The sequence below is a fragment of the Vidua chalybeata genome, chromosome 6, assembly GCF_026979565.1.
Source record: "Vidua chalybeata isolate OUT-0048 chromosome 6, bVidCha1 merged haplotype, whole genome shotgun sequence".
Classification (NCBI taxonomy): Eukaryota; Metazoa; Chordata; class Aves; order Passeriformes; family Viduidae; genus Vidua; species Vidua chalybeata.
The window spans coordinates 36,532,214-36,556,255 of NC_071535.1; the positions used below are offsets into that span (position 1 = coordinate 36,532,214).

At 39.2% G+C, this 24,042-nt stretch overlaps 1 protein-coding gene across 4 annotated transcripts; it reads right to left on the bottom strand.

The window, feature by feature from the left end:
• Window positions 1-23,982, bottom strand: GANC (glucosidase alpha, neutral C). Of its 4 annotated transcripts, XR_008431429.1 has the most exons (25): window positions 23,902-23,982; window positions 22,749-22,811; window positions 21,451-21,559; window positions 20,799-20,926; window positions 20,098-20,280; window positions 19,233-19,278; window positions 17,827-17,893; window positions 16,322-16,418; window positions 15,606-15,786; window positions 14,601-14,754; window positions 13,983-14,218; window positions 12,892-13,018; window positions 11,882-11,961; window positions 10,889-11,032; window positions 10,548-10,644; window positions 10,066-10,167; window positions 9,322-9,565; window positions 7,560-7,624; window positions 6,949-7,025; window positions 5,667-5,741; window positions 5,146-5,259; window positions 4,495-4,607; window positions 2,902-3,005; window positions 1,853-2,013; window positions 1-1,529 (listed from the first exon to the last, which is right to left on the bottom strand). XR_008431429.1 is itself a non-coding variant. In XM_053945622.1 (24 exons), the coding sequence occupies exons 1-24, from the start codon at window positions 23,928-23,930 to the stop codon at window positions 283-285; spliced, it is 2,670 nt and encodes an 889-aa protein (XP_053801597.1). In that variant the 5' UTR covers window positions 23,931-23,982; the 3' UTR covers window positions 1-282. The 4 variants fall into 4 exon arrangements, 2 of the variants coding, with proteins under 2 accessions (XP_053801597.1, XP_053801596.1); XM_053945622.1 differs by lacking the exon at window positions 1,853-2,013 and having other exon boundaries at window positions 1-317; XM_053945621.1 differs by having other exon boundaries at window positions 1-2,013.
• Between the last annotated feature and the right edge of the window lie 60 nt (window positions 23,983-24,042).

The window sequence follows — 24,042 nt, forward strand, 5'->3', positions numbered from 1 at the left end:
TGAAACTTGCTTCATTATTACTTTATTTCACTTTCCAATTTGAGAAATAGTAGTTAAAATATTTTATTAAGTTACCCAAGACAATAACTGTATCTTGTCAGAAGCACTGCTATGCTTAAGGATAGTAAGAAATCATCAATCAAAGCTTAGAAGTTGATAGAAAAATAGGGTCTGTGTCTCTTTTCACGGATGCAAAAGTTCTGTTTGCTGCTGTTCTACCTGGATTAACACATTTGCATTAAGCACAACGGTATTTATGCTGCCTGTTCCTGGAGTGGAGGCTCACACTGGCTCCTGGAAGGTGCTGACAAATAGCTCTGCAGAATAAAAAAGAAGGAAACTAAGGGTCTGTTGGGGAACAAACTACACTTGAGTAGTCAAGAGCACTCACAGTTTGCTCTCATGCTTGCTGTTCTCAGAAATCTGCCCTGCAGAGGACAAACAGCAGCAGGTGGGAATGACAGGGGGATTAGTAATGTCATGCTACCTTTAGCTGGCAAAAAATGGCGACCATCTTTCTCTGTTTCCTACGAGTTAATTTACTGATGTTTTTAGAAAATACTTCCTTATCTTACTAAAAGGAATGAAATTAACTAGAAATCCAGAAAAACCAGAAACCCAACTGATGGCATGCTCAGGTTTGACTCAAAGCAGAACTGGTTTCTAAATACTATAGCTGACAAGTTTGGCAAATGGAAAGGGTAAACAAACCCTGTGGAGCAATGGCAGCCTGTGAAAAGAGATACCTAAGATGGAAAAGGGAGGGAATAGGCAGGATGTAATGGATGTGGGACTTAGGATATCTCTGTTTTGCAAGCAAAGCAAGCATCAAAACACACCAGTTCCGTTTGCAGACATAGTGGGAAAAGTAGGCATGGGAACATTAGGCTGAGCTGTAACACAAAGTGGGATGCTTGAATGCAGAATTAATCCCATTAAAATTAAATTCTGCTTCATAAATGCCTAGCTCAAATCTCAGCCAGATACTAAAAAGTGACATGACTAAAACTTTTCTAAAGGAAGCCAAAACTTGGCAGGACATGGAAGATGCGGGAAAGCACAGCTCCTTCACTGGGCTGGCTTTAATCAATGACGTTCAACCATCAATTCCAATTCTTTCCTAACAGAAAACTTTTTTAAAGTAGTACCTTCAGATGGAGGGGAGCAGTAACATGGAAAATGTTTTTGTGTGAGTATAGTTGCTATCCTATGCCAGTGGAGGACCTGTGCCTTTTTGAAATCCAAGTTTCAAAGCTGGCTGTTTCAAAGCTGCCTTCTGCACTGCCACATTACTGTCTTCTACTATTGCCCAACTGACTGGCACAAGCTACCCAACCCTCACCTCCAGTGCCTGAGCTGTTTGGCCAGCCTGCTGTTTACTTTCCTGTGCAGACCAGCTAATTTTGTATTGCCATAAGGACTGGGAAGCAGAAGTGTCTGTGATCACACTGGGTGGCTCCTTCTGTATCTGTCATATCTGCTGATGCTGCTTGTTGAACTGGCCCAGATCTCCTCATGTGCTCCAGCCTCTGAATAGTGTGATTTTAAAATACTTACATTAAGGCCTGTGCCAACAAGCCACAATCCCACCCCATCAACTCATTTTTTATTGCAAGTGAAGGCAGAACTGAAGCTTAATGCCTAACTGAAGCTAGCCTAATGCAAATAGTATTTAGCTTATTTTCCCCAAAGATACAATCCCAGTGCTATTACTTTTGCTGAACAGAAAATTGATCCAAGTCTAAATTAGCGCTTTAAAAGAAAAATTGTAAGAAATGTTAGTTTGGGTGTGTTGGTGGAATTTGTTGATTTAATTGGATTCAAGTGAATATCTGAAGTCCTCCCAGTTTACTTCTCCTCAGCCTCTCAATGGACAGTTTCTCCAAAGAAGTTGAGTCTTCTTTCAGCTGATACAGATCTCCCAGTCAGCATCAACACTCAGGGCTAAGTTTTCCAGTGTCAGTGCAGAGGTCTTCGTATCGTATGTGAAAACCACTTCTTTTTTTTTACCATCTGAACAGGACAAGAGAGTTTTCTATTTAATTTAAGAATTCTTCTGAAACACAGCTACACGTGACTCTCTACAGTTTTCAGTTCTGACTGTCCCTACCACTGTTGGAAAGGATTGATTAAAAAACAAATAGAAGTCAAATCTTCCCAGCACACATAGAAGAATGCAGTGCAATAAGAAAGTAACTATTTATTTTTTTCTGATCTTTCAAACTATGGTACATCGAACTATGGAACTACTCAAGAATTTTTCTGAAAAAAATCACCCTGGTTTCTGCAGAGGTGTTCCTCCAAGCACCCTTGACAGGTGGAGGCAGAAAGTCCATTTCCCCATGACTCTCAAAGTGAAGGGACATGCTTGGAAAGCAACCAGAAATTGTAAGACCTTTCTGTAGATGCTACTGCCTATCCCTGTGGGATACCTCGCAACTTCTAGAGATGTCTATATAGTCAGGAACTCTACAGCTTTTGGATGAGCATGGAAACAGAAGAGTAAATCTGGGTTTGCCTGCAAGTCTCCTGTTTTAGATTAGGCATGTTGACAGACCTGAGCAAATGGGCCTTCATTTGAAGCGCCATCTCTGCTCATGTTCTGTGCAGGACAACATTGCCTGAATGTGTTCATTCCAAACCACATTTATGGATGTATTTATCATCTTTCAAGGTCAGTGTTCTTCAGTTCTGCATGTAGTATTAGTGGTGAATACCTGCTGGTTCCTTTCACTAAATTCTGTCCTTGATATAAAAAAGTAGCAAAGAAAACTAAACAAAGAGGCTTCCTATGCTGTAACACACTTCCTTTGCAGACCTGTCAGTTTGACACCTCTAGTGAATGGCAGTAGAGCAACAGAATTTGAAAAAATTGTAGTAAAATGGAAGCAAATTCATTACCCTTGGCACTGGCTGTCACAAAAGTGGGTTGCTTTCCAAATCCCAGAATTATCACCCGTTCAACTACACACGTAGTGTGGTATTGCCCGCTTTCATCTATGCAGCTGAAAAAAGAAAATTATTTCATATACATAAATTTCTTTCCATCAGTATAAGTTCAGTATCACACAAATTATTACTTCAGTCTCATCCTGAAAGCTCCCTATACTAGTTTCCTTCTCTCTATTTATCTTTCTCTTAAAAACAAGCAAAACTTTTTCCCACTGTCAGCTGATTTTTTCACTGCATATTGGATTTCACAGCCAGAAGAAAAACAGTTTGAGAAGCTATTTTATGGCAAAAAGCATGACTTTGAGAACCAGAAAAGTTCTGGATTTTCACAAAACAGTAGTTAAAACTCCTAAATATAAATGTAAAGCTAATATTAACATTTTTTTCATGTAAAATATTCCAATCTGAGACAAAATCATGTTTCATTTTGTAACTAATTCAATTTTTATTAAAAAGCTCTAAAAGCCTCAAATCAAAATGTAACTTTTTTAATGAACAGAATGTTATTAATCTCAAAATTACTTTGTTTCCAACTTCTAGATTTGCTAGCAATTTAGCAACATTTTTCTTTCCCATCCTGAATTTTTAAGCTTTTCAGGTTTCATATTCCAGATAAAGACATTTGAAGTATACTTTTAACCACATTATACAAGCTAAACTAGTTTTGCTCTGTGTTAAATTTTGTAGCTTTAGGACCAACTCCTGCATATTTTTGAAGCTTCAAAGACAAAAAATGCCTGTAGAATCACCATTTATGCACTACACAGCCCTCTGTGCAATATACCTCAATAGTAGAAGTGTTCTAGTGACATATTTGGCAGCTCTTTGGCTTTTAGGTTTTGTCACTGAGCCTTTACAGGTGCTATTCCCTTGTGCCTTCCTTCAAGTGATTTTCTTCATGCTAATATATATGGTGAATTTGTTGATTACTTTGGGAGACTGCAATGGTGTGGTTTTGCTTCCCAGACAGAAGCACTGAATATCTCAGGTTGGAAGGGGCATGTAAGAATCAAGCCCAACTCCCTGCTCCTTGCAGGACTACCTAAACCTAAACCATGTGGCTCAGATCATCGTCCAGATGTGCTTTGAACTAGGAAAGGCTTGATGCCTTGACCACTTCCCTGGGGAACTTGTTCCAGTGACTGACCACCCTCTCAGCAAAGATTATGTTAGAGAGCAAATCTTAGAAAATATAAACACTCCAGGTGTTGCCTACTTGCAAATCTCCCGATTTATCTTTTTCGTCTCTCAGATACGCTGTACTCTTTCTAATGACTGACTTCATATTTGTGTCAATCTGCAGAATCCTGAGTTTGACTATACTGAAACAATATGAGACAACTCAGCATTTCATGTGTTACTGCCTTCAGACTTATGTAGAACACTGTTTACTTCTGCAGTTTTATGACAGATTATGCACACTCTCGGACTTCACTAAGCATATGAGACTAATACTGCTACATTTGTAAGAAGGCCTCATGAACTGGAACAGGCACTTCCAGTGACAGTGTGTTGGTGGCTTTTGTCCATAATTGCTGTTACCTGGAAGAGAGAATGTTCTTGTGGAAAGTGAATTTCCGATACAGGAACTGCTTCTTGTGGAGATATTGAAATGAATGCCCATCATCTACGTAGAGCTCGCCTATGGCACAGGCCTGTGAAACACACCAGATAGAGCACAAATTAACAGCAGCTTCTAGTGTTGAATAATGAAACTGTCCCACTATACGTTATACTTCATATTGAAGGTGTGTGTTTATTTTTCTTTAGCAGCTTGTATCCCTGGAAGGCTCAGGCAATCCAGCTCTGAGAGTGATGGACATCCTGATTTTTGTGAATTGATGCAGGTGCCATGTGTCATCTCTTTATTAGCAAAGACAGTTGTAGGAAATTCCCTCTCTGTGTCCAAAAGGAAGTTTGTGACCTGCTCATTCTCTGCTCCTTCCTCCAAGGGACTAGACAAGGGCTGAAAAAGGTCAGAAAAATGTTCTGCCTCTGCTGTGCTCAGACAGTCATGCTTAGAGGGGACAGTGGAAGAGAGGTTTGAGTCCCCTCAAACAGCACAAGTGGAGAAGAGCTATTGGGCACTCAAATGTAGATGCCATTGTGCTGATCAAACAGGCAGCAAGGGTCTGCAAAGGTCAGATGGAGTAGAAGACATCTTTGTAAAAAGGGAACACTATCCCAGAGTACCTCTGTGTCTAAGGCCACGTGGAGTTCATAAGAAATATCTATCATCCATTCAGTGGATTTTCCAGCTGTGGTCTTCAGAGGTATCACAGTGCCCCCCCGCTGGAACACAGGAATCTGCAAAAACACAAAGCTAGGGCAGAAAGGTTCCCGCACTCCGATAATGTAATTTTAACGAGGATCAGAGATAACAGAAGTTTGCTCAACTTATAAATGAACTTTTACCACAAATATATAAAGGAAATAATTCAACTAACAATGGGAATAGTAGTAACCTTCTATATGTATATAAGCAAAATAATTTTGCTTGGAAAACTAACCCTTGTAACCCTCACTTTACCACCAGGACACAGGAGTGTTTAATCTAACAACAAAGGAGATGGGACTTTTATACAAAAGCTATTTTAGATTACACTTCTACAAGGAGATTGAACTGTCACTTTTCTGATTCTGAATATTGACAAAACAAAAGCTTGGGGTTTTTTTCTGCTCCATGAAAGTAGCATTTTAAAACAAAAACATACATTCTCCAGTGTAACTGGGATCTTCACTGTGCCTGCATCTTCCATTCGCTTAAATTTTCTGAAATCATACCAAATCTAGAAAAAATGAAATAAGAATGAGCATGACACATATGCCAAAATCTGTTCCCTCTGTAGATGCAGTTACCCTCCTTAACTTATCAGTATTCCTAACAAACTATTTGATAGGCAAGAAAAAGCATTTACTTTTTAAATTAAATGACCTTCTGGATGGAAAGAATAAATTGTAATTTCTGATGCACAAAAATAATCTGACCTTTTCTACAGTTTGCATAATGTCTTGTATGTCATAAAGCATCTGGAAGTGCAAAATAATGAAACACTTTTTTTTTTTAATATAGTTCTTGAAAAAGCATATTTATATTGAAGTGAAAATTAAAAACAAATTTGCTATTAACAGGTGACAAAAGAGAGCTGCATCTGAATCTCCTGTGCACCACACTTGGCAGCAGGTTTAAGTAGTTTAAGTGTAACAAGCACTCAATTACCACAGAGATCTTGACAAAAGTATTTTCCTTAACTTGTCTGGAGAGCCTAGTCCATTCTTCTCCTTAAACTGAGAAGAATTCTAACTGTTCTCAGGTGCGTTAGTGGAGTCACAAGGCTCTGCATGGTCTCATACTCTCCCTTCTGCTGCTTACTCTCTGGAGTCTCAGGCTTTCCCTTAGCAACTATTTTCCCCGAATAATTTCCCTTCCTCCACTTCACTGCTGTTGTAGCCAAATGTTCTTTGTCGGTGTGAACCACTGTGCCATCCTGTGGATAAATACCTTTAGTTCAGAGAGGAACTGCTCTCTGTATGAGTCAGTGTTTGCTATACATGTCCTGGGCTACTGAGGCTTGTCTTGTTACAATTTCCCTCCCCACAGTTTCCCTCTGATTTCCTTTTGACCTTTCTTCAAAGTTCCCTTTTTCTCTACAAAAAATGAGAAGTTTAACCCAAAGAAAAATACATGTGAAAAGGAAATTGACAATGTAGGGAAGGTGTTTCATGGTGATTGATGAGCAAGCTTTGAAGGGAGATTTAAAGTGTAGGTGACGTGAAATTTGTGTGGCAGCTCGTGGAAAAGCAAGAAAGCAAATTAACTGTGAGCCAAGCAAGCAAGGCATCAAGATGGAAGGAAGGGCTCAGAGTGGCACAGCATGGCCAGCCAAGACTTGCCACAGCAGTAGTGCTCAGCTGTTATTAGGTGGGGAGCTGGAAGGTTTCTGCATAAAATACTTCTTTGAGCTGAACAGTTGAGCAATTCATATACATCCTTACCTCCTCTGACCCTGGAAACAGAACTGTCACTGTCTTGGCCTCTTTCTCTGTGACTGGATGCACCAACAAAGCATTTCCTGGAGAAAAACATAAACACAGCTATGGTCCTCAAGGCTGCATCTCCCCAGAGCAGAACCTGTGTGCTCTGGGGTTGTCAACCTCCCACAGCCATTTTGGGAGATTGCTGGGGCATGTCATATGCTTAGGTTCACTTTCTACTGAAGAAAAAGGCTTGTGTAGTGGGCTGATAGCTGACTGACTTCAGCCAGCCATACCACAGTAAAAACCAATCATGATTGGGTGGTAGTTGTTTACTACTGCCATTTTTGAAGCAGACTGTGATCTTAGCTGCTCCACTGAACTTGATGTTTCAGGTAAAAACCAATCATGTTTTTTCAAAGTGACTAGTGAGATACAACTGAACTTTCTGCATCTCCTATGTCCTCTGTTTTCAAAGTGCTGTTAAAAGTAGGTCCCTTAAAGAGGGCTCAAGTTCTATATTCAATTATATATTTTTTTAAGTTTTGGGTAGTGTTTTTATATTTTCTTTTTGTCATGCAACGCCTCAAAAATATTTAACTCAAATTGCAGGGAATAAGACACCTGCTTACCCAGCATGTACTCATTTTCCACATCAAAAGTTTCCACTTTCCCTGGAAACTCTATCCAGAGAGACCTGTAGAAAAGAAAGACATTCAGTTACATTTTTCCTCTCCAATCAACCTGTTCAAGTCTTTCTGGCATTTTCAGGCTCCATATTCTTCCTCTCTTTACAAGGCACAGTTATCAAGAACTGAAGACAGGGCAAGATTCTCTTTTGTGTAGTGACTCAAAGTGCCCCTTTGCCCCTGCTGAGAGTCCCAGTACAGCATGGTTAATACACTTCAGCATACTATCTTTACATCTGTGGCATTGATTTCTTCCCTCTTACCTTCTTCCTTACAACCTTGCACTACATCTACCTTCCTTCTATCAAAGGAGAGATGAATGAGCCTTTGTGTCCCAGTCTACCAGCAGTGCTGGCCCCTGATGAGCTAGTCCCTGCAGCACAGTCCTTCCTGTTCTCAACAACTCCCTGCTGCTTTTATAGAAAGTCTCACCCTGGCCACACCTGAAAAACCTGCACCAGAAGCTCATTTTCAGTCTTTCTTAAAAAAGGGTAGTGTAATAACCATCTGGTTATGGAACAGGAGTTGTATATTTAAAGTTTGAGAGATTATGACAACAATAACTTGTTAAGAGACAGGGTCTGGGTTTCTTTACACAAAAGCCTGGCTCACCTGCTCATTCACAAGAATCCACTTGTTCACTGCAGTCCTGCCGCTCATGTGCTAGAAATGAGACTTTCCATTCTGCTTGTCTCAGTGAGAAAAATACAATTCCTCTCTAATTCTGTACTTACTGCAGCAAACTTAACACAATGGAAGTGTGATTTAATACTGTGGGCACTTCACATGCCAACAGAAGCTTCATTTCAAGAAAGACAGAAACCCACTGTCTATGTCAGTGCATAAAACAGGTGCATTTACACCTACATATGTGCAGACAGATACACTATTATGTCTGTAATGCAAATTATCTTCAAAACTCAAACCACTCAACCCTTGTCAAAAAGACCTATGTTTTTAAAACTTATGAGATGTATCTGCATAACAAAATATAAAGGTAAATGTGAGCAAAAGAACAGTTCTAGGGCAACTGCAAACACACAGATTATAATCTATACCAGGGAGATTAATGGCATTAATCTCTTCCCGAAAGAAATGCTGCATTCAGTTCCACAGAGGTACATTTTTAAGAGGTTAGAGAGCAACAGAACAAATAATTTATTTTACAATTTCATTTATGTTCTAGATTATTAAATTCTCTACTAAAAGAAACATTATAAGCAATACTTCAGAAAAAAATGATAAAACTATTAATATGAAATAAGATTTTATAACAATAACAGTTAAGCAGTAACAAATATTTTCATGAGAGGCAAATAGGCATTTGCATTTTGAGTTCAACAAGTTCACAGTCCATTAAGCACTGTTTTATGTACTGGTTGGACTACTATGTGATGGTCTTTATCATGATGAAAAGTTTGAAGCCCAGACTACTCTAAAAGGTTCAAAGACTGGAATGTGTTTATTGAATTAGTGTGTTCCAAGTGTTGTTTGGGAAAAAACTCAGAACATAATTTTCCTCCGAGAGCCCTAACAAAGTTTGCAGAATGCATGAAAAGAGAATTCAGTATTAGAACTTCTCTCTGTTTTTCTCCCTTTCAATATTCAAATAAGTAACTATAAAATTAAGAGGTGGTAATTTAACCTCCCTTCTCCAAGTAAGCTCCTGCAGGTACCCTCTAGGCATCCTGGCTCATGCTCTTACCTCATGACCGGTTCAGCCGCCGTGTGTGCCCGATAGAACAGAGTGTATAAGTAGGGCAGGAGGACGTAGCGCTCTCTAATGGCTCTCCTGATGATCTGGGTGTTCTTCTCCCCAAAGAGCCACGGTTCGCGCCGTTTGCTCTCCGTGTTAGAGTGACCTCTGAAGAAGGGCTGGTAGGCTCCCGCCTGATACCAGCGAACAAGTAACTCTGGTTCTGGATCTCCAATAAACCCTCCCACATCAGCTAGACATTGCGCAGACAAATAAAAATACACAGTTTTGGAGATTGCTCTGGAAAATGCGAAGCTCTCCTCTAACAAACATTCCAAGTGTATAAATGCATTTCACAGTTTGTTCACTGTTCTGTTCAGCTGTTGGGCAGCTGCTTGTCCAAATAAGAGTAAAAAACCAGTGCAACAAGTTATGCTTTGAAAAAATCTCAAGAGATGTTTTGAAGGCTAAGTGAGTGACTTTCCCAGGGACAGAGGACTGTCACAGAACACAGGACTGTGAACAGAAAATTACCTGAGGACTGCTGCTCCAGATGGAACACAAACACTGCACAAAAGTTAGTGGAGACATGATAATGAGAGCCAGGTTTCCGGCTTCTGAAACCAGACTAATCTGTGAAACCACCTGGAAATGCAGAGGGCTGTTGAGCTTTCCACCGTCCGTCTCTGTTGAAGTCTACCTTGGGAATACAAGCTTGGTGGCACCATTTATGCACAGTGAGAAACACATTACCTCCACAGAATGAAATCCCTGCCATGTTGATGGTAAGAAGCATTGGAATGGATATTTTCAAGTAACTCCACTCTGCTGTGTTGTCTCCAGTCCACACTGCCCCTGGAAATACCCGGTTTCAGGATTACGCAGGAAGATTGAATGTATATCTCAGTTTATGCTTGCAGTTAAGGAAAGAAGGCAAGAATAATCACAAACTACTTTGGAATTCCTGTATATTGCACCTTTCTTTTTCTTTATACATGTGTGATCCTGAAATAGGCAATAAAAACAGGTATTGGTCTATCACAGGACACAGGTTGCTGTTCTATCTTTGACTCATACACACCTTGCCAGCCTCTCCTGATTTTTTTAATCACTTGCATTCTTATGAGCTAACCACATCAGTATTTCTACAACAGTTTCTGTCCTCTCTAGACTACTATCCATCAAACTTAATAGAACAAAGCAGCAAGGAAGGCATCCAGCTAATCCTTACTAACCATACTTCTGTGATCCAGCAAAGAAAGATCGTGTGAGGACAAATGGTCTCTCTTTTCCTGAAGATCGCCTGATGAGCCCTTCTGCAGTTGCCATTTGCTGAAAATCATGAATAGAAAAGTCAGGAAGACAAACACTTTAATTAGGGTACTTTCTACACTGTCTTTTTAGCCCTTCTAAGGCAGAAAAACGAAGACAATTCTGTACCCAGAAATAATACCTATTAATAAATAACATGTTCTTATTAGAATATACATTAACAAAAAGATTCAATAGTCATAGCCAATGTAATTTACATTATTATGGTACTAAGGCACAGATGATATCACATTTTCTGCTCTACCTGGTAGAATCCATAGAGGTTGTGTACTTCCCGATGCTCCCAGTTGTTGTAGTGCACAGCATCTTTCTGCATTGTCAGTTCTGCCCCCTTGAAGACTGAAGGCTCATTCATATCATTCCACACAAAGAGGATATTAGTGGATGCCTGTGAAACAGGGCTTCAATTAGGTCTTGACAGAGTCAATCCTGTGACTTAGAGTGTTTATCTCAAGTGGGTGTCAGACCAGTCTGGGGTATGAGTAGACACAGCAGCACAAAAGCAAGACTTGGTAAATTACACTTCTCAGGTCACTTGAAAGCCCCCAGTCATTCATCTCATCCTTCTTAGAGGCCCTTCTAGTCAGGGTAGCAGCCTGCAAGCCCACTTGATCTTTGCAATTCTTAGAAAACTCAGTAGGCACTTGCTATTCCTGCTTTCTGGTGAGGGAAAAGAGGCAGGGGAAAGAGAAGTATAAAACAGCCGTAAGGAAAAATCAGAGAAGGCCAGAGGTGAAAGCTGGAGAGGAGAAGCAGCATGGGAAATATCTACTATGTAAGTCTACTAGGGAAGTGATTTCAACAACTCTACTGCAAACCAGAACTTTGAAGCAGGGTGAGGGGAACAGCAATGGTTACCCAGACACTTTCAGCACTAAGCAGGAAGGTCAGGATGAAGTGACTAAGCTGGGAGAGTGCACTCCCATATCACTCCTTGTGTGCTATCATGGTAGTAAAGGCTGGAATAGCAGCAGCTGTTTTAGATTATGGGTTCTTAAAATGCCTGCAGTTTGTCCCTTTTACTGCTGTGTTCACTGGTGGCATATGGGTTCCAACTGTCTCAGTGTAGATTAAGTCCATGAACAAAATCCTTCTGTGGTACTTCAGCTTATCAAGGTATTTTCCTCTACACAGTAACAGAGCTACAAGGGCCAACAATACTGCTTAGACAGTATCTTCTCTCTTCTCCCTTTTCAAGCTTTCTGGGATATGTAGATCAGAGCAAATAAATACAAACCTTGTATGTTTTGAAGGCAAATTGATCTGCATACCATTTTCGCACTTCAGGATTGGTAAAATCCAGGTAACAAGAGGAACCTGTGGATGTGGGAGATCCCAATTATTTATCTGATTTTAAGAACATTGTCTTTGCACCTATATACAGTGGCTGAAAACGACAATGGTTTCCATAGGCAGCAATAATGTAGTTTTTTTTTTTTTCTGAAATTAAAGCTCAAGAGCAAATTCCAGGCTGACTTGGAATTCAGTACACCCATTGCCATGTTGTGAAGGTCAACACACTTAGATTCAGGAGGTCTGAAGCTCAGCACCATTTAAGGATGTCTGCTAGCAGTTTGAAATACATTCACATGTGAACAAGTAGTCAGGGAAAGACAACATCACTGGTATTCTGAGCTCAAACAGAAAAATGTCACTGAGAAGCTGAATAACTACATCCTACCATGCTGCTAGAAGTTGTAATATGGCCTCAATTTTTCCCATAATCATTCCTTTGCCAGGACTGTGGGCTTCCTGTCTGTAAAGAAGGGAGACAACCTCCTTTGCCTCCCTGCAATGAGATCTTCTCATGAAACAAAATACATCAAATCACTGTATTAGTCTTGAATCAAAGTCTTCTGGATCAGGGCCCACTAAATTTCATGCAGACTACATAAGCTGTGCTCACTGCAATGGACCAGGCTGCATTTCTGTGTCCAAGACAAGCTAGGAAGAGGAATGGCTGCTCTCATCAATAAATCCAACTCTTAGTTCTAGGCACTGGGACTATCTGCAGATCCAATAGATAGAGGTAATCTATACAGCTGAGGCAATCAGGACATGATTATACCACCCCCCCCCATTTTTATAACTAATCTTAATTTATTAGTCTTATTATAATTATTAATATTTAAAACAAATGCAGGGACTATAAGGATTCAATTCTGCTTCCATGCATCCCAATTAAACTATTCTGCAAATTTTTTAAAATAAACAGCTTAAAATATAAAGACACAAAGTTGTTTTTACCTGGCCAACAGATGCCCTCAAAATCTTGCCCATTTCTGTCTTTCACAAAATAACCCTTTTCTTTTGCCTGTGCATACAGGGTATATGAGGGATCAACCTTAATATGAGGATCTACAATGACCACAAGCTGCCAGGGTAAGAAAATAAAACACATAATTAACGTTAGCTGTGCTTAATAAAACAGTAAGAGTTCACTTTTGATAAAAGGCAGAGAATGACTTACTCTCAGGTAAAGAAGAGAGCTGTGTCCCTAGTTTTAAAAAGCAGATGTCAGGTTTTTTATGTACTGTGTTAAGACATATGTACAGGACCTGAATTTACAAGGAGTGCATGAACTCACCCTTCTGAAATAAATTACAAAAACCATTGACTGAGATAAAAGCAAGTACCCCAACCCCTAAAAATATACTGCTGTAATCTGTGAATGGGAAAATATCTGACTTCTGTGTTCATGTGCCTGCTTAAAATCATATGCCTTAAGACATTTAAATGCATTTTAGTTTATGTAGCATACAACAGCAACAAGTATTGTGTTTTGCAGTTACATTCTGCTGCTTTGCTGCAGAACTGAGAAAGTACTATAGCTCCAACTGAGAAATTATAGAACTTGAATGCTATTTTAACAATCCCCTGTTCATTTACTTTTGACAAAGATCAAGCATTAAGCAATTCTACAACTCAATAATTCCAAGGAAAATATTTTAGCTGTAAAAACAGAAATACAGAAACACAAAGAAAAGCTGAAGCAACCACAGAAACTATCAATGGTGAAAGCTCATGTTAAGAAGAAAAGTTCTCTGCTGTGTTCATCAATGACAGCACTGAGCTGCTTCTTTAAGATGGAGTTTCACATGGGTCAAATTGAGCCGGATTGTCAGGATACAGAACAAACTACTAAATAATTAAATGGCATGAGGAACTGAATTAAACAAGATAGCTTGCATGCTGGAAGCATCACCAGATGGCAGCACAGTGTAATTTATTCTGTTGTAGTTCACCTGTTTCCAGTATCTGAAGTACCATGCTTAAAGCTAGATGGGTAGATTCACACTACAGAGAAATCTTTTCTTTCTTCCCGCAATATTATTTACCTTGCGTTTTTTCTTCCTGAGATGTTCTTGCATCTTTCTGGGGTTCTGGAATTTCTTTTTGTCCCAAGTAAAATACCTCTTGCCATCTGTGTGCTCTATATCCAGCCATATGACATCATAAGGAATGTCATGTGCATCAAAGCCAGCATCCACTTCCTTGACATCTTGTTCATCCTCATAATTCCACCTGCACTGATGGTAGCCCAGAGAAAAAAGTGGGGGCAAGGCTTGAGTGCCTAGAAAGAGTATATGAATAAAGATAAAACTGTCAATAAATTCAGTCTTTTCACATTATAAGTTGGCATGTCTTGATAGTGACTGGCAGTTCTAGCCCACTGTGTTTCGCCTCTTCCTCAAAGGGTGCAGTTTCAGATAGCAGTGATTATGCTGGCTTTTCAATTAGAGTCAAGTTTGACCAGCTGTGAACGCTAGGGAAAACAAGGACAGAGGCCTGTCTTCACAAAGCATGAGCCTTTGATCTACACACTGCAGTTTGGGAACAACTGGCCTCCTGCACACAATGGGCTAGGTAAATATTGACCCACTCTTGGGTACAGCATGTTCCTCAGACAATCTCCTGGGTAAGTGTGCCATTCTGACTCCAATTTATGTTAGTACCTGTCAGTTGTGCAAACTGCTTGAAGATATCAAATGCAGTGGGTCCCATCAGCAGAAAAACATCAATGATTCCACTTTCCGACATCCAGCGTACATCAGTCAGAGGCACTGCTCTCTGCTTAGCAGTCTCTGCAGCAGATCTGGATGGAGTGTGCTTAGAAGGAAAACAAGGTAAACCTGAATCTCTCTCTCTCTATCAAACTTTTATTCAATGAAGGAGCAAATAGAGAAACACACAAAATTCATTAACACATACCTGGCAGGTATTAGGAATACACACTGAATGTTTCTTATATATCCTTCACAAATCCTTTACCTTGCATACCACTTACACGAAGTAGAGTAATAGTTAATGAGAAAAAATGGGTAATGAGTGGCAAAATATTAAAGCATTTCCGTAACTAAGGATCATGAATTTTTGGTAGGATCTTTGAGTAGGATCTATATCATAAGTAAAAAAAAAAAACCCAAAATTTACCACATAATGCAGTGCCGGAAAAGCAAGATTTGCTTGTCATTGTTTCAATTTTAACAGAATTCATATGTTCGTGTTTCAAGACTGAGTTCCTTTCCTGAACATTTTATGTTTTTTCAAGGTCAATTACATTACACAGAAGAATGAGCCTGCTAAGCAGAAATCTGTGGCAATTCCAAGAATTTAAACACTCATAAAAATTTATCAAATCCAAATGAATATCAAGATTTTTGTCCACCATTTTTCTGCCTTCTACATCCGTGTAAATTTTTTCTATGTATTTTGTCTTTGTCTCCTCCTGTAGACCTGTTAAGATACAAGATCTATAACTTGGCTCTTGAAAGGAGTAATCTCTTTGCTCTTTTAGTTTAATACAACAAATTTAGCAATAGGGAGGACAGGAGGAAGGGACTGATAATTCTTCATTAATGAGCAAAAGATAAATCTTCAATAGTGTTATATTCCTGTTGGCCTTGTCCTGAAGTGTTTTCTTTTGTAATTTAATTCTTAGGAAAGTGAATAATTCTCACCTCAGCTACTGCCTTTGTACTAATATCCACCAGTGTTTCTGAAGAGTTCAGCCAGAAGATCCCTGAAGTTCTGTTAGGCTTGTGTGCTAAGAGAAGGGGTACTGAACCATAAATACCTATTTTGTCATGTATCTTGTGGCCGAAAATATCCAAATTATAAAGCCGGTAGGCATCACCATCTCTAGGAAAACAAACAGATGTGTTTGTTACACGCAAGCATCTTGCACTAGGCTAGTTTTAACTCTGTTGCTGTTTCACTAAACTTGAAGATGGCCTGCATAGATTACTGCTTCTTTGCTTTGGTCCTCACTATCTGAAGCAAACAAAACTTTTGCTGCCAGTGAAACTACTGTGTGTTTGGTTTAAATCCTAAAATATTATTTCTGAATTCTCCCACAGAATTGCTCTTTTATGAGTTCTGCTGAAACATGACCAATCCTGAAAGTCAGAAAAAAACCTGCATGGAAAATTGGGAGAGAACAGAAAGGGCCATTCATGAACTTGCATACTCGGGAAAGCAGAATGCCTTACTCCACATGGGTAGGGGCTACAATTCAACTAACTAAAATAGTAAACTAAAATATACACTACATGATACACGTATCTCAAGCTCTTGTCTGCATTAAATTATTAATACAATGTTACAGCTCTCTCTCACAAAACAAAACAAAAAAGACACTGCATTCACTAGCAATCTGATGCCTTGACACCTTTACCTGGTGTTTTTGAGAAGAAGTGTTTCTGTGCGTTGTGGTATTCCATAAACATGGTCATATCCATGTAAAGAGAAGTCCATGCCTACAGAAGTAGGACCTGTGGAAATAATATTAAATTATGAGAATGCAGAGTTCTTAGGCTTATCTGAAAGGAATAAAGCAGAGCAACCTAACTAGATAAATCAAAAGAAAATAGGTTTTAATGTTTCAATAATTAAGTCTTTCATGCTTCCTTTCAACTTCACTTCCATTATTATTTCTGTTCTATAGAGGTAATGTTTGAAACAGATTTTATTGTATTTATTTTGATTTTGAACTTCTTAGCAAGATGAAATGAATCACTTTAACAGAAAAAAAACCCCAAATCCATGTAATCATGGGTCATTTCTTTATTCAGTAGTGAAACCACTTAAAATTATCTCCTGTTTTTATCCCAGTATCTAAAAGCCAAACTTTGTAGCACAGTGGACTTCAGGATCTGAATTGTCTGTTTCCCACCTGTCTTCTCTTCAGCCTCAGCCAGGGGAGTAGCATGCACAAGAGTCCCTACCAGTGATATCATCCTGTCACTCTACTGAATCCAGAGCATCTTTTGGCAGGCAGCCAGAGATCCTGCACACTGACAAGCAGCGCCTTCAGGATCAGAATCTGACCATACTTTATTCCTCCGGCAGAGAAAACACAAAAACAAAATGCTGGCCTAAGACATGAGAAATAGCATGAACAAGGGCAGCAGCTTCCTGCCCTCTATGTCTTGACTGTGAACTGAGGAAGTTTCTGCCACCAAAAGAAATTGCTTTCAGACTTCCCTCTTCCTACTGCAGCTGCTGGGTAGTGCTGGTTGCTATAAAAGTCTGCATGATAATGGAAATGGACAAAGCTAACCAACTTAATTAATATAGAATACAATGGGATGGACAGTAGATCATCATATATTTTGGTAATTTATAATTTAAATTGTATTTGAGCTGCTGCTCTCATGTGTCTATAACCTTTGTCTTTATCACTTAACATTGCTCAGTATTCCCTTTCTTAGTCCACCCTTCAAAGAAGTGTCTTTGTGACAATTATTAATGCTTAGATAACATGATTTTTGATATGTCATGAGAATAAACTACAGGTGAAGTCAATGCTATGTACTAATACTAAGAAAAAAAGAAAAGAAAAAGGAAATAATGTATTATATACAATATATATATGTAAAGTCAGACAATGCAGATAGTCTTAATGCTATGTCAGAAATGGCATACAGTGAGTTGATGAAATGGGTCATATTTAATGTGTTCCCTCTTAAATAGAGATCAAATGAACATTTGCAGAGTTTTTGTCAAATTGTTCCCCATCACTGATTACTGATTTAAAACAAAGTTAAGGCAACTGAAAAGCAGGAGCAAGTGGGACATTGATAAACATGAAGCAGGTAAACAGAAAGCAGACAGAAATATGAATGAACATGGGTATATACAAAACAGTAAAGCTGTTTTCAGAACTAGACTGAGACTTACCGTGAGCTTTGATGTCCAAGAAACTGCCAAATTTCTCTTGCCAGAGACCTAGGTCTTCTTGTTTTTCCTGTACAAATAGAAATAGCTAAGCCTAGCAAATGAAACTGCGCACATCATCTAATTTTAAGATTTAAGAAAAATATGTTTATTCACATGAGATTTATACTGATTTTTTTTTTTTGGCCACATATGGCTAATATAAATAAATCAAAAACACAAATCAGATTCAGCTCCAGGAATTTACACTGAAGAACTGATGTGCATATGTTGTACACAAGCAGTCTGCTACAGCATAAAAGTAATATCTAAGATCTTGGATATAATCACAGAATGATAGAATAGCCCAGTTTGAAAGGGACCTCAAAAGACCACCTGGTCCAACCTTTAATGGTAAAGGGAGCCTTGATGAGATTATCTAGCAGCCCATCAAACAAATCTTGAAAACCTCCCATGATGGGACTGTGCCACATCCCTAGGAATGTTCCAGTGAGTGATTATTCTCACTGTAAAAAATGTGTTTCTTCTTGACTAAATTTATGAAATGCATGGGTAGAACCAAACAGAAAAAAAACATACAAACAGAAACCAACTCAGTCCCCCAAATAGTAGAGGTCAGACAACAGAAAAAGCTCTTCAGACACTCTGGAGTGTGTGTAACTGATACTTTTAACCTCCTTGTGTCCTGTAATTCATAGTCATAGAATTTACACTTCTTGCAGTGCTCTCCCTAGTTTTCTTTTCTACATTCATCCCACAATAAGTGGACGTGGCCTCTTGCAGCTGTGCGCTTTCCCTGGCAGAAATCAGAGCTCAAACATAAATATGCTGAAGGCAGTGTAGCTCCTGCCATTTATAACAGGATAGCAGAGTAAGCAGCCAGCTGCTCTGCAGGGGGCTAAAATTACATGCCAGACACAGCTCAGCCTCCTGGGAAAACTGCTATGTGCCTCTATGCACTGCCAGGACCTGGTCTATTTTAAGAGAGAATTTTATTTCTGTATTAAGCCTGAATGTATGTAAAGACATATTTTTGACTGTTACAAAAAGGGTCTTGTTTTTGCAATGAACAGGGAATTTGAAAATGACAAATATCACCACAAAGCTCCCTTTTACACATCTAATCCTGATCAAATAAGAGAACCAAAGAAAAATAAATTAGTAATAAAAAGCAATAGAAAAAAAAAGTTTTTGTGCTAAATCTACCTGACTGATGCCTTCTACAGACATGGTAAAACACATAAACCTTCCTTGAACTGTGAAATTGTAAAATATCTCACAACGTTATACCAGGTCCTTTTTGAAAGTGGTTGGACTGTATTTGTAAACATACTAAAGAGCAAAATGAACATGTAATTTAATTTTCTTTTCAAAATATTCCTGCTTGAATTGCAGTAAGCATGGGTTACCTTAGATGAATCACTTGCTGCCTCCTCATTTTGTGCTGTATGTTCTCTAATAGAAACAAATACATAGAAATAATCACTTTATTGTTAACATAAGCAAGGATTTCAAACAGAAACTTACAATAGCACCATGCATTGCTTTAAACATTATGTAAGACTTCTGGTGCAAACTTGGAAATAATTTTGATATTCAATGCCTTAAAATAACCTTCACTCAATACTTGAGTTAGGTTGTCTTCTTGGCTTTTTATGTTTATTTCTATCTGCATCAGCATTTTACCTGCCCAGAAGATCCTCACTTTTTTATCATTCCACTAAGGGCACTCTGTTAATTGCAATGTTTAAAATGATGCTCCAAGAGAGGTGCTTGCTATGCCCGTTTTCTAATCATGACATGTCCTGCACTGAGGTTTCTCATCCTTCCAGCACTTTGTAGTGTGATTAACCTATGACATCTTGCAACTAGATGGCACATTGTAATTTCAACAAAACTTGACTTCTAGTGAATAACACTTTACTTAAAGAGTAAATTTAGTGAGAAAAAATATGAAACTAATAACCTCATCATACTACCATCACTCATTCCCAAGAAAGACAAGGGGCACCAGGATGCTTTAGTGTTTTGCAGAATTGGCCATTAAATGAGGTTAGCATTTTGCACATGGCTGCTGCAAGGAATTAAAGCAGTCTGCAGCTAATTGATCAAGAATTTGTTTGTTAAAACTTCCCCTTGTATTTACTGTACTTATGAAGTAAAAAAGAAGTCATGTTTCAGTGCATAAGAGCTTTCAGAAATTGCAATTCCATAGTTTATTTTCAGCTACAGTACAACCAATATATACAATGATGTGATAGACAAATGCTGTACCTGTCACTGGGAGGTGGTTGTAGGTGCTCAAAATACAACAAACCATTGGAATTCACACTCATAACAGTCTCACCCTTGGACTGCAGCTCAACTTGGAAGGGGTTTTCTGTGACTCGAAGTTTGTAGTCCTCATTAACACTTGACAGTACCAAAACACCTGCCTCCTTGTGGGATATGAACAGTCTGGCAAATGAAAAGCAATAACAGCTTTATATCAATCAGCAGCACATGAAATCCACTGTAACTCAATAACAATTGCTACAAAAGATGGGCTAAGAATATCTGCATACATTACAAAACCTCAAGGCTAATGTTGAGCCAAAGAAGGCCAGAAACACATGCTGTGCTCAGGGTTCACTGCATAGTGCAAAAAGTGGCTACAGAGCTGCCCTGAAAACTATCCAGAGCTGGCATTCCTTTCACATTAATAGGCAATGCCTTAGGTAAAAGCTTTGCATTGTAACAAGTAGGCTATTTTCTGATTTGGTCAAACAGGCTCAGGTTTCTTATGCCTATGATAATACATTCTCCTAAGAATTTAATATAATTTTTTGAAAGTATATAAACCATATGCATTTTTGTTTTCTCTTCCTGTAACAACTTTATATTGTAGAGGGACAACTGTACTGTAATATAACGGAGGAAGATGTAAAAGATATTGAGGTGCTAAATCATCATCACTTAAATCACCCATCACTTACCTCTGGGTGGTAGGTTCCTTTATAAGAACATCAGGAACTTTGTATCTTGCTCTGAGAGGAGATGCCTCATCGATTTTAAGCCTGAAAATATTGCCTTCTATTTCAAAAATTTCTACTTGCAGAAGAACCTGTGAGCAAACCGAGAAACTTGTAAGGATAAAAAATACTTATTTTTAACACAGCATCACTAAACACTTACTGTCTGGAAAAAAATGAAACATGTCTGCTTTCTTATTTATTGTTCTTTAGCATTGTTGAGAGTAAAAATCATCACCCCATATAAATTTACACCAGCTAACTCTACTTCACCCCTTGAAGAAGCAATGCCTTTTAAAAGTGACCTCTTTATCTTCAAGCACCTGATATCTAGCATTACAGAAAAATAACTTATTATTTTGAAATAGTGGAGAAAACTCTGAATTTAAAATATTTTTCAGAAAAAAAATGTTCTATTCATAACTCTTTTTTTTCATAAAGCCATTTTTTTTAAAGTTAAATGCTGATTAGTAAGGACATATTTAGCCTGATAGTTTGCATTATCTCTCAAATATCTATCACTGAAGAATCTCAAAACCTGCAAATATTATTAGTCGTGTTGACAATATTCACTGCTCTTTCTGTAAGCACCCTCTTATGCTATGTGGTATCTCACCTTATTCTCCTCATGAATGATTTGGAATTTGACATTCTCATCACTTAATGTGACTGAATCCAACAACACTCGATACAAGGATTTTCCAGGATGTAGAAGCTTCTGACGCCTGTCAAGACAGAAAATTATTTTTGGTCTCCCCAGCTCTTGTAGCTTATATCATACAGAGGGACATAATATTGTTTAAAAGGTTTACTTAATAATTTTTATTGAACTTTTTCAAATACAATTATTAGCACTTTAAGTCAAGAGGAAAAAGAAGGAATATAGTTCTGAGCACACCTAAATGCTTATGAATGAGATGTTAGAGGGGTTCAGGGGTTCGCCTGAATTCTGTATTTTTTTTTAACAATAATAGTCTCAAGTGTCCAGTTCTTAGCTGTACAATTACATTCTTGTTCTTTCATTTATCCCTGAAATTTCAGTTGAATAGTCTGTTTTTCATTTTCTGTCATATATCCCTCTAACTCCCCAAGGAACACCTTCTACATCTTGGGGTGATGAAACAGTGTGTGTTTGTAATTTGTAACTTCCAAATATGCGCCAAGCAAATTGTTTCTTAAGAAGTTTGATGACTACAGAATTTTGACAACAGCTTTTGGCCCTGATAATGTTTTTAGGTCAGAAATCCTGAAATAAAGGCTCTTTCAACTGTTTGTAGAATTCTCCATGCCAAGCCCAGGTTTTATGAACTATTTGAAGATAAGTGTATTGGAGGCTACCTTAAAGACAAACTTCTTCATTAATAAACCAAATATGTCAGTGACTAATTTGTGTACCAATAGGCAATCATTTCTTTCAGTCAGCACAGGAAAGAACACAATGGAGTAAAGAAAAAGGTCGACAGCACAGTTAGAAATGGGATGAGAAATTTTACTTAGCATAAGGTTAGCTTTAAGGGACTAGTGAGCTAGAATTTAGATTTGACTCTGAATTCTGGCCAAGGTACTTGCTCAACAGGACTGTAATCACACACACTATTGTCAGAGACTAATGATTTCTCTTGAGCGTTCTGCTGCTTTGAACTGCAGATAGTCAAGAAACATCCATGTCAAGAGAACAACCTGCATCTGAGTGCACTTAAATTAAAATATTGCTGGGGCTTTGTCAGATGAGAGGACTGATCCTTTTGAACTTTAACAGAAGACATTCTGGGTGTACAACTACACGTTTTAAAGTCCACTGATTATTGCTTGCTGATAGGTAAGTGGAATGCTCACCTTTGAAAGATAAATCCTGAAATAGCAGACTTGCTGTGATTAAAAGTCAATGTGTAACTACACTACAATTCTCCATACCTGTAAAAAGCAATCTGGTTGCATTTCTTAAAGTTGCTTTTATCCACAGCCTCATCTTGGACACTAGAAAGAGCAGAAAAAGGAAGTGTTTAGATGTGTCCATCACACACCTGCTAAATGATCAGATGATGGGGGTCCTTTTTAAGAGCAGTCAGAATTAAAGACAGTGCAGAAAACTCTGGTCCAACATAAAATGCGATGGACCTTGAACTACTGTGTTTAGATATGGGAAGAGTTTCTCATAAATTTAGTCTCATGCTGAACCATTTCCTTTTAAACCCTGAAATTTTGAGAAATTATTGAATCTATGAGTAACAGAAATATATTTGAATTCTTATGGGTTTGCATTTTGAAGCCAGACCTCCCTCTGCAGTCATTACAGTTAATTATTATTTTCCAGTAATAAGAATGGAGAAATGGGGAGGACTGGCAGAAACGAAGAAATCCTGCACCCTTTTCTTCAATCTTCAGTGGGACCGACAAAGGAGGGAGGCTTCCGATGGTCCTGCTGAAAGCTCTGTGTTATCATTAGGCTTGATGTAACTTTTAGATTCATTAGATAACAGTAATTTTTTTATTTGCCTGAAAGAAAATGGGCTGCCAGTAGTGTCTATCATCAAAATACTTCCCAGATCGTGCTGGGTTCAGATATAGATGGAAGGGAATAAGGTACTAGTGCTAGCAGATAAAGCACTGATGCTTATAGAATACTTATTAATTACATACATAGGAAATGCAGACGGCACCCACAGAGGCTCAGTCACAATTACAAGTCCTGGATAATTATTTGAGCTCTCACAGTGACCGTATATTTTAGATCACACAGCCCTTCCCATTATTGCTTGAAGACACGTATGTCCTTTCGGGTTTTGCTCCAAGTTCGTGTGCCTCTGTTGGCGCACTGAACCCGGTGCAGCCCGCACTACCCCCGGCGCTGTGGATCCGCTCCGCCGCGGGAAGGCTGTGCCCAGGCAGGGCGGCGAGGGAAGCGGCGAGGACAGCACGGCGCGGCCCCGCACGCCCCCCAGCCCCGACCCGCTGCACGGGGCCGCGTCCGCACCCTGCCGCTCCCCACGGAAACCGGAGGAGCCTCCCCGGCAGCAGCGGGAGCGAGGAGAGGGCCGGCCGAGGAGCGCCTCCCAGGCTGCGTTACCTGACTCCCGCCGGCGTCCCCGCCTCCATGGCGGAGCTGCCCCGAGCGACCCCCGCGGAGACAAGAGGTGGCGACCCGCCGCGCCAGCCGGGAAACGCCGCGGGCCCCAAGCGCGACCGGGCCGGCGAGTGACACTCGGGG